The sequence below is a fragment of the Aquarana catesbeiana genome, linkage group LG04 (genome assembly GCF_042186555.1).
Source record: "Aquarana catesbeiana isolate 2022-GZ linkage group LG04, ASM4218655v1, whole genome shotgun sequence".
Taxonomy (NCBI): Eukaryota; Metazoa; Chordata; class Amphibia; order Anura; family Ranidae; genus Aquarana; species Aquarana catesbeiana.
The window spans coordinates 555,266,918-555,283,887 of NC_133327.1; the positions used below are offsets into that span (position 1 = coordinate 555,266,918).

Consider the following 16,970-nt stretch of genomic DNA (forward strand, 5'->3'; position numbering starts at 1 on the left):
AAGATAGGGTAAGTGGCGGGCTATTGGGGCTAATATTAGTAGATTATCACTTTTGATATATTGTTATTTATTTACCTAAGTTTACGATTTTTCACCATTTTTTGTGTTTTTTATTATAGTTAAACATTTTTTTTATCATCTTATTGTTTTCACTATACGAGTACTGATGGTGTCTAATTAGAGATTTTCTCACCTCCCAACTAGGGAGCGCCACTTACCCTATCTTATTGATCTGAATTATGCACTAGCCGCTCAGGGGGTCTATTAGAGGAGGCTGCATACCTTTTGTTGGCCCTAAGCGCGGAGTTTTCTGCTTGACTTTTATTAAAGGATAAATCAGTGTATATGGCAAAGGTATGTATGGCATATTTTTATGTATTTATTTATTTATTTATTTTTTTTGTATTCTGTTTTCTTTAGATGTGCAGGAGTTTGTGCCTATGAAGGAAGGGGAGGCTTGTGTTCTATACGTCTTAGTAAACCTCTGTTGTCATTAAGGCCAAGAAAAGATCTTGTACAGGTAAGAAGAACATATGGGTAACAAAAGGCCCGAAAAAAATGCAGATTTCTGGTTAAAAATAATACACACTAAAAGCTGCTCCACGAACCATTTTCTAATGTGTTACTAAAATTACTTTTCTTTTTAGTCTGCATTCATTGTGATGATACAAATCTGTCAAGATATTACAATTTCAATTTTTTTGCACTATTGTAGCAATGCTGTGGGCAACGTTTCCCAGAATTCTCTTTGAGGCTGCTTGCATCCCTTCTTACGTGAAAAACTCTTCCTTTTTTTTCTTCTCACAATAATGTGCATTGATATGTCTTTTTATTACTCCTTTCACATGCATCTGTACATACATGAAATTATGTATGAACATGCAATAAAATTACGTCAGCAAAGATTTATTTAGGTAAAAGGAGGAAAATTGAGAGGGGAAAAGGGATATAAGGGAGGTAGAGAAATGAAAAAGGGAATAATAAAAATATTTGAGCCAAACACTGTCCTTAGATTATTTGTCCCAGCTGACAGAAGATGGCTAGGTTTTGGTATCTATAGGTCATGTGTTAAAGTTTATATGTAAATTCTGTAGATAATCTGAAATGAGACCATATAGTCCAAGTTATTTGAGCATTTGGACATGGCAGAAAGGTATAATAAGAGAAGGTAATTTGTCCTGTGTTAGCATGTGTTTTTAGGAGAGTCCTGTTTATTCTAGTCTATGATAAGAAGTAAGATTGGGTTAGGCCGGCCATATACCAGCTGGTAGCAATAACCGCATGTAAAATCCGGCAGACTGGTTGTACCCAAGTTGATTGATCGAAAAACTTGGGTACATTCAGCCTGCACATATATAGTTCAAATCTTGGCTAGTTCCATCTGAACCGGCCGAGATTCGAACCATGTATGGGTAGGCTAAATGTACCCAAGTTAATCGATCAACTTGGGTACAACCAGCCTGCTGGATTTTACATACGATAATGCTAGTGGCTATACCAGCAGCTAGTGATAAAGCGCTGTGTTCTCCCAGCGCCTCGCTAGCAGGGGAACACAATGGCTCGGCTGGAGGGATTTCCCGATAACACTGTCTGCCTGTGGTTGCAGGAAAGAAATTTGCTCCATCTATGGCCGACCTTAAGGACAGAGGGAGTGCATAGTTCCCATACAATGGGGTCAGGGATCTCATTTGGTAGAATACAGCTCTCTTTTTACATAAGAGTCCCATGTCTGTAGCGTGGCCGTGACTAACAGGGGCAAGGAATGTTTGGGGGGTCTACACGTGGGTGGTGTCCAAAGTAAGGAGGTAATGTCTAGATAACAAGATCTTCCTCTGAAGTAGGCCACAGTTTGTTTGGTCTCCGATGCCATCAAACTAATATTAAATAAAGATGCATGGAGGTACGGGGACAAATGCGGGAGCTATTCCCCCACCTTTATTTTCGAGTAATGATAACTACTGTACTCTTAATTCTGTATTTTTTATTGTTTCAAATAAATTTGTATGGCATTATTGAATTGGGCTATCAGACCAGGGGTGGAGGAACAGGTGTTGTCTTGAATATACAAAGCAATTTAGGTAAAATGTCCATTTTAATAATTTTCATCCATCCAAGCCAAGAGAAGTATAGTCTTTTAAAAGATTGCAGGCATTGTTGGATTTTATATAGAAGGGGAGTATAATTTGGATCAGCAAGACTGGAAAGGGTAGATGGTATAAGAATCCCCAAATATTTATTAGCTGTATACTGCCACTTAAAAGAGAGATTCTTCTGGATACGAGATGATTTCTGAGGGGATAGTGATATAAGGCCCCTATTTTGTCAAAGTTCACTTTAAAATTGCTCAAATGCCCTAATTTTTCAAATTCACAAATAATGGAGGAAAGAGATACGTGTGGGGATGTAATATATAACAAAAGATCTTCAGTATAAAAGAGATAATTTGTATTGTTTTACCTTGACACAGATCCCTTTTGATATCTTGGTTGTTTTGAAAGGCTATAGCCAGATGTTCCATTGTTAAAATATATAACAATGGTGAAAGCAGTCATCACCCATGGCAGGTTCCAATATGGATTTAAATGGTGTCCCAAAGAATTCCATTAGAGCCTACTGAAGCTGCTGGGTTATGGTAAAGGGCTAAAATTTTATGTAACATATTGGGGCCTAGTCCTAATTGTCAGTGTTTCTGTAAGAAATCCCTCGTGAACCTGAGCCCAAATACTTTCTTAGCATCCACTGATATTAAGTAAGCTGGAATCTTATGTTTCTGTCTTTTATTAATCATGCTATATTTACATGCTCTATGCAGTGGAGTCCCCCGCTGGCACTCAAGGCTCCTCCTCTTCAAGGTGTACCATCATTGAAAGTCACGTCCTATGGTGGCACACCTGCGGGCTCGCTCCCAAGCCAGGCTGTGTGTGCCTATTGACACACACAGCACTGCTCAGCCCTGTCCCCTGCTCCCTCCTTACAGAATTTGATTGACAGTAGCAGATGCCAATGGCCTTGCTGCTGCCTATCTGTCCTGTGAGGAGAGAGAGAGAGACAGACAGACCAGTGCCGCTGCAGACAGGCACCTTACTGGATCGGGCTCAGGTAAGTATAAGGGGGGTGAGGGGACAATACATTTTTTTTATCTTGGTGCAAGAGATGCATTAGGTGTTTTTTACACAGGGTGGATTCTGTTGTGATCAGCAGGGGATTTGTGAGCTGATCCCCTGCGGATTGGAGCAGAGCAGGCGGATAACGCATCCGTGTCCGCTCAGTATCTGCAGAGCAGGCACGGGCAGAGCCCACTCTTCTCTATGGGCAGCTGGGAGTAAATTGACTCCGTTGTCCATTTACACACAGCTACCTCCTATCTGCTTCGTCTAAACGGAAGAGGAGGGAGTCCTCTTCCTTTTTTTAGTGGACTTGATCGGACCCAGAGGTAGGCGGGTGTAAGCGGACACAAGTTCATTTACACCTGCCTGTCTATAGGGAAGAGTAGACCTTCCAATTAGGTCCACCTGAAAATTGATCAGAGCACCAGTCTGAAAAGGGCCTAAAGGTGTTCTGCCTTTGGAACCACTTTATGCCGCGTACACACGACCGGACTGGTCCGATGGACCGAATCCGGCGGACAATCCGACCGTGTGTGGGCTTCACCGGACCTTCAGCAGACTGTTTCTGTCGACTTTAGATTTGGAACGTGTTTCAAATCTTTACGTCGGAACTCCGCCAGACCCAGTTCCTATCGAAAAATCCGCTCCTCTGTATGCTAGTCCGACAGGCGAAAACACACGCTAGGGCAACTATTGGCTACTGGCTATGAACTTCCTTATTTTAGTCCGGTCGTACGTCATCACGTACGAATCCGTCAGACTTTGGTGTGATCGTGTGTAGGCAAGTCCGTTCGTTCGTAAGTCCGTCGGAAAGACTGTCGGACCTTTGTTGCCAAAAAGTCCACCCGTGTGTACAGGGCATTAGTTATGAGTAGCTAACTTTAGCACAAATTATACAAAATTGTATGGATCATTATGAAGCAAACCTTTTACCCTTTCATGACTTGAGGTCATTGAGGTCTGAATGCCCAGGCCAAATTTATCAGCATTATTTAACTTGACAATAACATTACCACTTATTTACCTGCCTAAATAATTTTTATTAAATTATTTTAGGGACTTGTAAGACTTTTATTTGGTACACTGCTTTCCTTTGAAGGTGACCAAATGTTAGTCGGAGACCAAGTCAGTGACAACTGGGATTGAAAGCCAACAGTCATGCAGAGTTTCTACTTTTCTTTCTTTACTTTGAAAGTTAAGTATTTGCAGTTGACAGATGAAGACTGGTGGTAGTATTGTCTGTAAATCTTGGTGTAAAGAAGTTGATTGATTTTGTGCTTTACAGACATTACTCCATGAAATGATCCATGCCCTTCTGTTTGTCACACACAACAACAAAGATCGGGATTCTCATGGCCCAGAGTTCCTCAAACATATGAATCGAATAAATGGTCTTACTGGTGCCAAGATATCTGTAAGTATGTCTTTGTTTGTCGTGTAGGTTTCATTAGTTGAACAGAAGGGGTGCAGGCCCAGATATTTAAATAGAAGCTCTAAGTTTGTATCTGAAAATTCTTTACATTAAAATAAAAATGTGTTCTTTTATGAAATTCTTTTTAAAAAGGGTGCTCATAATTTTTACTCAAAGCTTTTAAAAATTGTAATGGTATCAACGCTACCTTTTTTATATCTTAGAAATATTTTTTTGTAAATATTACCCAAAATCCTCACTCCGTGCATCTGTAATTGGGACATTTATTCTCCTGCAGAGCTTATGGTCAAATTAAAGGCATCTCTGCGCTTTTTAAAAAAAACGTCAAAGCGCACTGTTTACTAAAACACAGGGATTGATCATGTGATTATTATTATACAGGATTTTTATAGCGCCAACAGTTTGTGCAGCACTTTACAATCTAAAAGGAGACCATACAGTTACAATACAATAAAATACAAGAAGGTTAAGAGGGCCTTGCTCATGAGAGCTTACAATCTAATAGGGCGGGCAAGTGGTACAAAAGTTTATAACTGTGGGGGTTGAGCATATGGAAGAGTTAAAAGTTCAGTTAGTTGCAGGTGTGATAGGCTTCCCTGAAGAGATGAGTTTTCAGGGATCACTTAAGGGCAGCTAGAGTAGGAGATAGCCTTACAGGCTGAGGTAGTGAGTTTCAGAGTCTGAGAGAGGCTCTGGAGAAGTCATGGAGATGAGCATGGGAGGAGGAGACGAGAGCTAGAGAACAGGAGGTCTGACTAGGAGCGGAGAGGATGGTTTGGGTGATATTTGGAGACATCTCTAGTGCTGGTGTTGGGGACTAAATTTGAACCTGGAACCTCTGCTGTGTCAGGTAATGTTGCTTCTTGCTGAGCCACCTGAAATGCTGTACATTTCCCTGGACAACTCCTTGAATAATCCTTCTTTGAACCATGTTTGTCCTGAACCTTGAACTCTTTGCTCCTCCCATGAACTTCCTGATATGTCTCAGCACTCCTTGTTTGCCAGATTTTTGTGCTCTCTCCAGCCAGTGTCTCGCTTTTGTCTTTCCTGCTGCTGTCCATATCTTTACTACCACTGGTTACTGACCCTTTGTTTGTTTCTCGACTATGCTTCAGCTTGATCCCAACTTGCAACTGCTTGTTACCGACCTTTGGCTTGTTTACAGGCTACGCTTCTGTTTGGTCCTTATCTGTTATATCCACTACTGGACCCCAACTTGCTCACCTCCTGGTGGGGCGATCCTGAGGACTGCGACCTGGTACTAACTTGCAGCTAAACCCATTTCCACCATCAGTAGCTCTGGTGAACACCAGTTAGTACTTAGACACTGCACCTCAGGTGAGCCTGCGTTTATTTCCAGGGTGACCTGCTTGTATACCAATCCTGCTGGTCCGTGGGAGTCCCTCTACTGGTCTCTGAACCTGACCCCTGACTTTGACAGCTGTGTCCACTCAAACAACACTCTTTAGCTGGGAACAAATCCAATCTGGCAGTTAACTATATCTGTGAAAACAGTTGGCAGGTTCTGTAGACATAACCTAAAAACAGTGAAATGCCCAAATCAGGAAAAAGATCTCAACTTTCTGTAGACTCCTTTTTTGGTTATAAAATTTCAGTAGCAGTACTAGAGTATTGTACCCTGTTAGCCATCAATTAAGGCAGAACGTTTGGAGTTTGAAATTTGTTTTTATTGGCTAATTTATTCAATCAAATATGCAAGATTTTAGGATTCTTTAGATCACTTTGTATTGCTTGATGCATTTTGAATTGTGTAAAGGCTGATAAAGGGATCTAAGGTATTCCGAATACTGGTGTCCTTAATAACTTATGTTAAACAGCAAAAGGGTATGATGTAAACTAAGTTTTCTACAGACTCTCAATATTTAAGCCTTGAACCACAAAATCTTTCTAGAAGGCTATTTTTAACATGAAGACAGTGGTATCATAAATGTATTCTTACAAGCTCTTCATAAAGTAAAAAAAATGGACAATAAGCGTATTTGTATTTCTTTTTGTTCTGCTTTGACTACCATTGTAATTTTACTGTATTACTTTATCTTTAATACCTGATTAGGTTTATCACAGTTTTCATGATGAAGTAGATGAATACAGAAAACACTGGTGGAGGTGTAATGGCCCCTGTCAGTCCAGAAGACCATATTTTGGATATGTGAAACGCGCAATGAACCGAGCACCATCTGCAAATGATCCTTGGTGGGCTGACCATCAGAGAACTTGTGGGGGAACTTACACTAAGGTGAAAGAACCAGAGTCCACTTCTCATAAAGACAAGAAAAAGGAGAAGGTTTCTGAAAGCCAGGCCAAGAACATGACAAAAGGTAATAAAGATTTTATGACAAAAACATTTTATGAATTCCACACCTTCTGTAATTTGTTTGTCTAGGTGTTTCACATACTAAGGGCTTGACCTCACTTTAGATGTCACACAGGTGATTTGGCCTCTGGTCACACATCGCCACCAGCAAAATCACCTGGGAGAGGTTTTTACTTGCCTCCTATGGAATCACTCCCTCCCTGGCCCAAAGTGCTGCCAAATCTCACCCGCCAGCAAGGGAGCAATATCTCACTGGTGTGACTACCTATGGAGCAACTCCATTAACCACTTCCAATATGGGCATATTCTGACATTCCTCTCCTACATGTAAAAAAAACATTTTTTTTTTTGTGCAAGAAAACTACTTGGAACCCCCAAACATATTATATAATTAATAGACTACAGACTAATGCCCTGTACACTCGGTCGGACATTGATCGGACATTCCGACAACAAAATCCTAGGATTTTTTCCGATGGATGTTGGCTCAAACTTGTCTTGCATACACACGGTCACACAAAGTTGTCGGAAAATCTGATCATTCTGAACGTGGTGACGTAAAACACGTACGTCGGGAAACGGGGCAGTAGCCAATAGCTTTCATCTCTTTATTTATTCTGAGCATGCGTGGCACTTTGTGCGTCGGATTTGTGTACACACGATCGGAAATTCCGACAACGGATTTTGTTGTCAGAAAATTTTATAGCCTGCTCTCAAACTTTGTGTCTCGGAAAATCCGATGGAAAATTTGTGATGGAGCCTACACACGGTCGGAATTTCCGACAACAAGGTCCTATCACACATTTTCCGTCGGAAAATCCGACCGTGTGTACGGGGCATAAGACTGAGATAAAGTGACACTAAACCTTCATTTTTTTTGTTTTGTTTTTTAATTAACAAACATATCATACTTGCCTCCACTGTGCAGTTCTTTTTGCACAGTGTGGCCCCGAACCTCATCTTCTGGGGTCCCCCGGCGGCTCCTCTTCTCATCAGTAAACCCCCTGGGAGAAGCGCTCTCCTGGGTGGTTACCTTGCGAGCGCGCTCCTGTGTCCAGCATTTGTGTCTATAGACACAGAATGTCGGACTCTGCCGATTGACAGCAGCGGGAGCCAATGGCTGCGCTGCTATAAATCTATCCAATCAAGAGCCGAGAACCCCAGGCAGAGAGAAAGAGCGCGTCTCCGCTGAGGGAGCGAAGGGCTCAGGTGAGTAAAACAGGGGGTGGGGGCTGGTCAGTGTCAGAAGTTTTTTCACCTTAATACATAGGACAACCCCTTTTAAAGTTTATGTGCGTGTAAAGACAGGCGTCGCAATACTTTTGACAATATAGTGTATATACAGTATCTCACAAAAGTGAGTACACCCCTCACATTTTTGTAAATATTTTATCATATCTTTTTATGTGACAACACTGAAGAAATTACACTTTTCTACAATGTAAAGTAGTGAGTGTACAGCTTGTATAACAGTGTAAATTTGCTGTCCCCTCAAAATAGCTCTACACACAGCCATTAATGTCTAAACCGCTATCAACAAAAGTGAGTACACCCCTAAGTAAAAATGTTCAAATTGGGCCCAAAGTGTCAATATTTTGTGTGGCCACCATTATTTTCCAGCACTGCCTTAACCCTCTTGGGCATGGAGTTCACCAGAGCTTCACAGGTTGCCACTGGAGTCCTCTTCCACTCCTCCATGATGACATCACAGAGCTGGTGGATGTTTGAGACCTTGCGCTCATCCACCCTCCATTTTTGAGAATGCCCCACAGATGCTCAATAGGGTTTAGGTCTGGAGACATGCTTGGCCAGTCGATCACCTTTACCCTCAGTTTCTTTAGCAAGGCAGTGGTCATCTTGGAGGATTGTTTGGGGTCTTTATCATGTTGGAATACTGCCCTGCGGCCCAGTCTCCGAAGGGAGGGGATCATGCTCTGCTTCAGTGTGTCACAGTACATGTTGGCATTCATGGTTCCCTCAATGAACTGTAGCCCCCCAGTGCCGGCAGCACTCATGCAGCCCCAGATCATGACACTCCCATCATGCTTGACTGTAGGCAAGAAACACTTGTCTTTGTACACCACACACGCTTGAAACCATCTGAACCAAATAAGTTTATCTTGGTCTCATCAGACCACAGGACATGGTTCCAGTAATCCATGTCCTTAGTCTGCTTGTCTTCAGCAAACTGTTTGCGGGCTTTCTTGTGCATCATCTTTAGAAGAAGCTTCCTTCTGGGAAGACAGCCATGCAGAGCAATTTAATGCAGTGTGCGGCGTATGGTCTGAGCACTGACAGGCTGCCCTCACCCCTTCAACCTCTGAAGCAATGCTGGCAGCACTCATATGTTTATTTCCCAAAGACAACCTCTGGATATGATGCTGAACATGTGCACTCAACTTCTTTGGTCGACCATGGCAAGGCCTGTTTTGAGTGGAACCTGTCTTGTTAATCCGCTGTGCTGCAGCTCAGTTTCAGGGTCTTGGCAATCTTCTTATAGCCTAGGCCATCTTTATGTAGAGCAACAATTCTTTTTTTCAGATCTTCAGAGAGTGCTTTGCCATGAGGCGCCATGTTGAACTTCCAGTGACTAGTATGAGAGAGTGAGAGCGATAACACCAAATTTAACACACCTTCTCCCCATTCTCACCTGAGACCTTGTAACACTAACAAGTCACATGACACCGGGGAGGGAAAATGGCTAATTAGGCCCTATGTGGACATTTTCACTTAGGGGTGTACTCACTTTTGTTGCCAGCGGTTTAGACATTAATGGCTGTGTTGAGCTATTTTGAGGGGACAGCAAATTTACACTGCTATACAAGCTGTGTGTGTGTGTGTATGTGTGTGTGTGTGTGTGTGTATGTATATATATATATATATATATATATATATATATATATATATATATATATATATATACACATACATACATACATAATAAAATATTTACAAAAGTGAGGGGTGTACTCACTTTTGTGAGATACTGTGTGTGTGTATATATACCGTATAAGTCAAAATTTTCAGCCACTTTTTGGGGACTGGACTTATACTCGAGTCACCGCCGTCTTCCTACATGATCAGCGTGTCATGCAGGCAGACGGCGGCCAGCGTGTGCTACATTGCTAAATAGCACTCGGCAGCCTCTCACTGTTCAAAAGCCGCGCCTCCTCGTCTGTGATAGGTAGTCAGTGTACAGCCTATCACGGACATTCTCCCATCCTCGTCCGTGGTATGAGGATGAGAGAATGTCCGTGATAGGCTGACTGCTGGGAAATGGAGTTTTCTGCCTATCATGGAGGAGGAGGAGGCGCGGCTTTTGAACAGTGAATGGCCACCACACACGCTGATCGGTGCAGAGCGGCACACGGAGGATGCACAGGACACAGACACATGCACACAGACACATGCACACAGACACATGCACACAGACACATGCACACAGACACATGCACACAGACACATGCACACAGACACATGCACACATGACACGCATGGACACATGACACGCATGGACACATGACACGCATGGACACATGGACACATGACACGCATGGACACATGACACGCATGGACACATGGACGCATGACACTCATGGACACATGCACGCATGACACGTGGACGCATGACACGCATGGACACATGACACGCATGGACGCATGACACTCATGGACACATGCACGCATGACACGCATGGACACATGGATGCATGACACGCATGGATGCATGACACGCATGGACGCATGACACGCATGGACACATGGACGCATGACACGCATGGACACATGGACGCATGACACACATGGACACATGGACGCATGACACGCATGGACGCATGACACGCATGGACACATGCACGCATGACACGCATGGACACATGCACGCATGACACGCATGGGCACATGCACGCATGACACGCATGGGCACATGCACGCATGACACGCATGGACACATGCACGCATGACACGCATGGGCACATGCACGCATGACACGCATGGGCACATGCACGCATGACACGCATGGGCACATGCACGCATGACACGCATGGGCACATGCACGCATGACACGCATGGGCACATGCACGCATGACACGCATGGACACATGCACACATGGACACATGGACACAGGGCACACATGGACACAGGGCACATGCACACATGGACACAGGGCACATGGACACAGGGCACATGCACACATGGACACAGGGCACATGCACACATGGACACAGGGCACATGCACACATGCACACATGGACACAGGGCACATGCACACATGGACACAGGGCACATGGACACAGGGCACATGCACACATGGACACAGGGCACATGCACACATGGACACAGGGCACATGCACACATGCACACATGGACACAGGGCACATGCACACATGGACACAGGGCACATGGACACAGGGCACATGCACACATGGACACAGGGCACATGCACACATGGACACAGGGCACATGCACACATGGACACAGGGCACATGCACACATGGACACAGGGCACATGCACACATGGACACAGGGCACATGCACACATGGACACAGGGCACATGCACACATGGACACAGGGCACATGCACACATGGACACAGGGCACATGCACACATGGACACAGGGCACATGCACACATGGACACAGGGCACATGCACACATGGACACAGGGCACATGCACACATGGACACAGGGCACATGCACACATGGACACAGGGCACACATGGCACACATGGACACAGGGCACACATGGCACACATGGACACAGGGCACACATGGCACACATGGACACAGGGCACACATGGCACACATGGACACAGGGCACACATGGCACACATGGACACAGGGCACACATGGCACACATGGACACAGGGCACACATGGCACACATGGACACAGGGCACACATGACACACATGGACACAGGGCACACATGACACACATGGACACAGGGCACACATGACACACACACATGCACAGGACTCAGGTACATATACACAGGTAGATGACACATGCACATATACACAGGTACAAGACACAAGTACATATACACAGGTACAAGACACAAGTACATATACACATGCACATATACACAGGTACATATACACATGCACATATACACAGGTACATATACACATGCACATATACACAGGACACAGGTACATATACACATGCACATATACACAGGGCACAGGTACATATACATATACACATATACACAGGGCACAGGTACATATACATATACACATGCACATATACACAGGGCACAGGTACATATACACATGCACATATACACAGGACACAGGTACATATACACATGCACATATACACAGGACACAGGTACATGACACATGCACAGGACACAGGGAGGTATACAGCTGCAGATGGGCATTGTTGACCCTCTTTTTCCACTTACAGTAGCTGCTGCATTTCTCACCCTCGTCTTATACTCGGGTCAATAAGTTTTTCCCATTTTTTTTTTTGTGGTAAATTAGGGCCTCGACTTATACTCGGATCGGAAAAAATATATACTTTCATTTTTTTTGTACAAAAACACAATATAATACCCAATTGTTTGGTAAAATTTAAAAGATGATGCTAGGCCAAGCAAATGTATACTAAACAGGCCATGCTTTAAAATTACGCCTGTGGAATGATGCCAAATTACGATACCTAAAAATCTCCATAGGCAACACTTTAAAATTCTTTACAAGTTACCAGTTTAGAGCTACACAAAAGGTCTTGCACTAAAATTATTGCTTTTTCTCTAATGTTCATGGCGATGCCGCACATATGTGGTGTGATCTCTGTTTACATGAGTGTGTCCTTTTAGTTTAAAAACATCTATGCTCTGTGAATGAATTGCATCATGGGTATATGCTGTATACATATGTATTTAATATACATTTTTAATATAAACATTTTATATAACCATTTCTAGAATTAAAAACCAGAAAAATAAAAAGTTGACACCTAACCATTTTTTTTTTTTTTTTTTTTTAGAGCTAGGATTACAATGCCATTGTGTACTGTGTATTTTAAGATATTGCACAGGTACATGGTATGTAAATCCACTAGTAACAGGTTGGAAATTTGCAGAAGCTCCTTGCAAAAGACAGCTTCATAATGTAAATGATGAGCATGGATTGAAGTGTGTAGTATATGTGCAGATGCATGAGGCAGCACTTCAGGGAAAATCTGCAGACTGATTCCGAACCCTGACACTGGGGTGCAGATAAAAAAAAAAATATATTTTATTTTAGTGAAGACCCTTCAAGGTATTGTGATATCAGTTTTTATATGGAGTACAGGACAATTTAACATTCACTGCAGGTGTTTTTAAATAAATGATTCACCACCAGTGAATGTTTGGTGAAAGTCACATTCACAACTTTGTAAATATTGCCCCTAGGTGTGTGAAGGAAACCACTTTAATGTGCAATACAGTAGAAAATACATAGCATGTTGACCAATGATAAACCATATTGAATTTTAATCTTCGTATTTTATGTGTTGCAGAAAAAAGTGAGGCGATTGACATTCGTACATTTATGCCTTTTACCGGTAAAGGTTATACACTTGGTGAATCCAGTAAATCTATTCGAAGTGAGAAAGTCCAGAACGTCCTTCCTTCTTCACCTGCACTAACCAAGCCTGTGCCAAAAACTTCCATTAATGGAATCCTCAACTTTACTACATCATCATCAAATAAGACAGAGAACAAAGTTCCCAGTTCCAGGTTGCCTAAAATATCAGTTGCCAACACCAAAATGTTTATCAGCGTTGGTGGATCTCCAGTAAAACTGCCTTTTAATAGCAGGAATGTAGCATCATCAGTGACTAAAAGTGAAAAACCTTCTACTATGACACAAAAGAGGATATCGTCTGAAATGCTAACTTCATCGCAGAGTATACCATCTACCTCACAGGAAAGCAGGAGAGAAGGAAGTTTTGGGCAAGCTCCTAAAAGGCCCAGAATGGACAGCAGTCAGGGGATTAAGCACTTTTTTCCAAACCTATCAGGAGTAAGCACTACTAGCAATAAACCAACAATAAATATCCCTTATGACCAACAGAGACCTACTAACCAGACCATCTCCAGTAGCCAGAATAAGAAAGTTAACTGTCCTGTATGTAATGCTGAGGTTCCTGAAGGGAGTATAAATGATCACTTAGACACTTGTCTATCATAAAAATATATTCTAGTATTTTGCATTGCTTTTACTTCAATCCTTATGTGCTGTTTTACGACTGTTTATCATCAGGATAAGTTTCTACATTGTGTTGAAAAAAGATACAATCCTCTGTTAAACTTGACAAAGCTTTTATATTTTTGTGCAATTGCGTTTTAATCAAGGGCATCTGGATTCGTTCACTTCATGTACCTAAAATGACAGTACTATGTGAAAACCGGCAGGGGCTGTGACTATTATCTTGTTCCTTTTTTTTATGACGTTTTTCACCTTGTTCTTTTGGTTTTTATTCTTTGCACATGAGGAACAAAAGCAAATTTTGTAGGTATTTTTTGGTACCAGATAGCATGTCTACAGTCTTAAAGTGCGTTCTGATTAACCTCAGCTGTAATAAAAATACACCAAAGTTCAGCAGATAACACATCAAGCACTAGAACACAAGTACATACAGATCTGAATGCAATGGGTTCTTTTGACCTATGGTACATATGTAATATATCTTACTGTCAAGAATATATACATATGCAAGCTGTAAGGACAGGGAAACTCACGTTAAAGTGGCATTCCACTAAAACCCTAACTAAGCCTAAATCTACTTCCACCCCTATTCTAAGACTATTCTTTCTACCCTGTAAAAGGAAAGATGTCTAATCTGAAGCTGCTCCAGTCTGGTCACATGACCAGCTTCCAGCTTCAGTGTAGAGGAGAGGCAGCAACAATGGCTTCAGAGCCCATAGGCTTACTGAAGCTGGTCATGTGACCAGAGTGGCTTCAGTATAGGGAAGTGTAGACATCTTTTCTTTTACAGGGTAGACAGAATAGTCTTTTAATGGAGATAGAAGTAGATTCCACTTTAACTTTCAATAACACAGGACAGGAAGATGCATCTGTAAAGGCTCTTCTTTCCTGTCGATGTGCCAAGGGCCTAATTTTGTAGAAACGAAACATGTCACAAACATACAGATCAATGTGCTGATGAAAACTTTCTCACGCATAGTGCCTTACTAGCATCACATTTAACATAAGTGGAACAAGAATGGGAAAGTTCTATATTGTTTCTTTTAATAGTTAAATCAGGACTTGACAGATTCAGGGCCAATTAAGTAATCCCTGTGAAGAGAATATGTCTGATGTTTGCATTTAAGCACATGCAGCATGATCTGTCCATGCATGGGTCGTGGATTTCTTGACTGACATGGACATCTGTTATCACTCCCATGCCTCATAGCAGGTGTTTGATTCGCTCACCATGCATACATCTGATATTTAAAAATAAACAGCAGACTACAAAGCCTGGCTCTTGGATTCTTCAAGGCTTGCTCAACACCGAGGACAGCAGTTTGCCATTTCGGTAAAGCCCCAACCCCTGTGTGGGTTTACTCATGTCCTGGAATGTTTAGGTTAATAGGTATTTTATCAAATGTATCTGTTTTACTTGGAATTAATTTGTTTTAAGCTACAGACTTAAAGCCAAACTCCAGCCAGCTGTAAAAATTAGCAAGGCAGTGCCCTCCTCACTGTTGGCAATGCAGCGGTTAATGGTTTGTTTTGTCCAGCGGGTCAAGAAAAAGGTCAAATATGTACTTTATTCCTTGCTCCTTCAGGTTTCTCCTATGCTGCAACACTGGTCCCATGAAGCTGTTACTCTTTGCCACTTAACCATCCGTGATCCGTCTGACATCCTTATGTGTTGGTCCTGTGTTGCACATGAGGCCCTCAAGGGACTGCCCACATACTGTAGTGTGCTTGGGAAATAAGGAATAAGGTAACTATTGCTGCTTATTCCCTACCTAGACAAAAACCATTACCCTTGCGATGTGTGCGGGGGTGGTTTCCTGCTTACTTGTAAATTTTCACAGATGATGAGTTTAGCTTTAAAGCAGACATACTTTGGACTCCTACTACACAAAATAAGAGGTTTGCTTTCCAGGTAGAATCATAAGCAGTCATTATGTGCCTTTACAGCGCACCCCTGCTGCCTGTATCGGTGGTGGGCGGCCCCAGTAATAACTGATAGTTCTTCTGGGTATGGGGCAATATAGTATACTTCTCTTTCCTACTTACAGAATTAAGTGCTCCTGTAAAATTAAACTTACTTTGCCTTGGGTGGTATAGGTTTGCTTTTACACCTTAATATTTATTATACCTGTTTGTTTCTTTTAAATGTTCAATAAATGTAATATAAGACCTTTACGATCTTGTTTTTTTACTGAGGCCTATAGGTGTGTTTATTTTAATGACAAAATAGAAAAATATCCGGCAACTCCAATCCCTAAGAAAATAATTTATTGGCACATGTAGGAAAACAAAAAAGCAGACGTGTTTCGGCTGGAGAGCCTTGGTCACTGCCAATAAATAATTGGGTGTTGTCTGGAGGACACCGCAGCCTGAGCACCCACCTGTGGACTCCGCCCTGCCTGTTGGTATTCCCCTGTTTAGAGCGCTGCACCTTCCTGTGTTTATTTTAAGACCCCTTTCACACTGGAGGCGTTTTTCAGGTGCTTTAGCGCTAAAAATAGCACCTGAAAAAAGCCTCAGCTGCAATCCCAGTGTGAAAAAAAAAAAAGTCCTGCAAGCAGCTTCTTTGCAGCGCTGTAGGAGCGTTGAAATCACCGCTCCTAAAGCACCCCTGCCCATTGAAATCAATGGGCAGCGCCGCCAAACCCTTTTTCGGCCACTAGCGGGGGTTAAAAGCGCCCCACTAGCGGCCGAAGAGCGCTACAAAAACAACGTTAAAGCACTGCCGACGCAGTGAAAAGTAGCAAGAGTACAATACAACATACCGTGAATTTCAAAATGGTGCAGATGGTTACATACAACCAAACAAAATAAAAGAAAACATCCCCCTGGTGACATGAAATAAAGCATAATAGAAATGCACAGACATACATAGGTGACTCTTTAGCCA

General features: G+C 42.5%; 1 protein-coding gene across 1 annotated transcript in view; it reads left to right on the plus strand.

Annotated features, from left to right (window-relative positions):
- The window catches only part of SPRTN (SprT-like N-terminal domain), a 29,306-nt gene extending 13,051 nt beyond the window's left edge, over positions 1-16,255 (plus strand). The window contains exons 2-5 of the mRNA XM_073627977.1: positions 421-520; positions 4,393-4,521; positions 6,614-6,878; positions 13,389-16,255. Of these exons, the coding sequence (XP_073484078.1) occupies positions 421-520; positions 4,393-4,521; positions 6,614-6,878; positions 13,389-14,062 (1,168 nt within the window). The 3' untranslated portion in view covers positions 14,063-16,255. The remainder of the gene's footprint in view (positions 1-420; positions 521-4,392; positions 4,522-6,613; positions 6,879-13,388) is intronic.
- Positions 16,256-16,970: the final 715 nt, after the last annotated feature.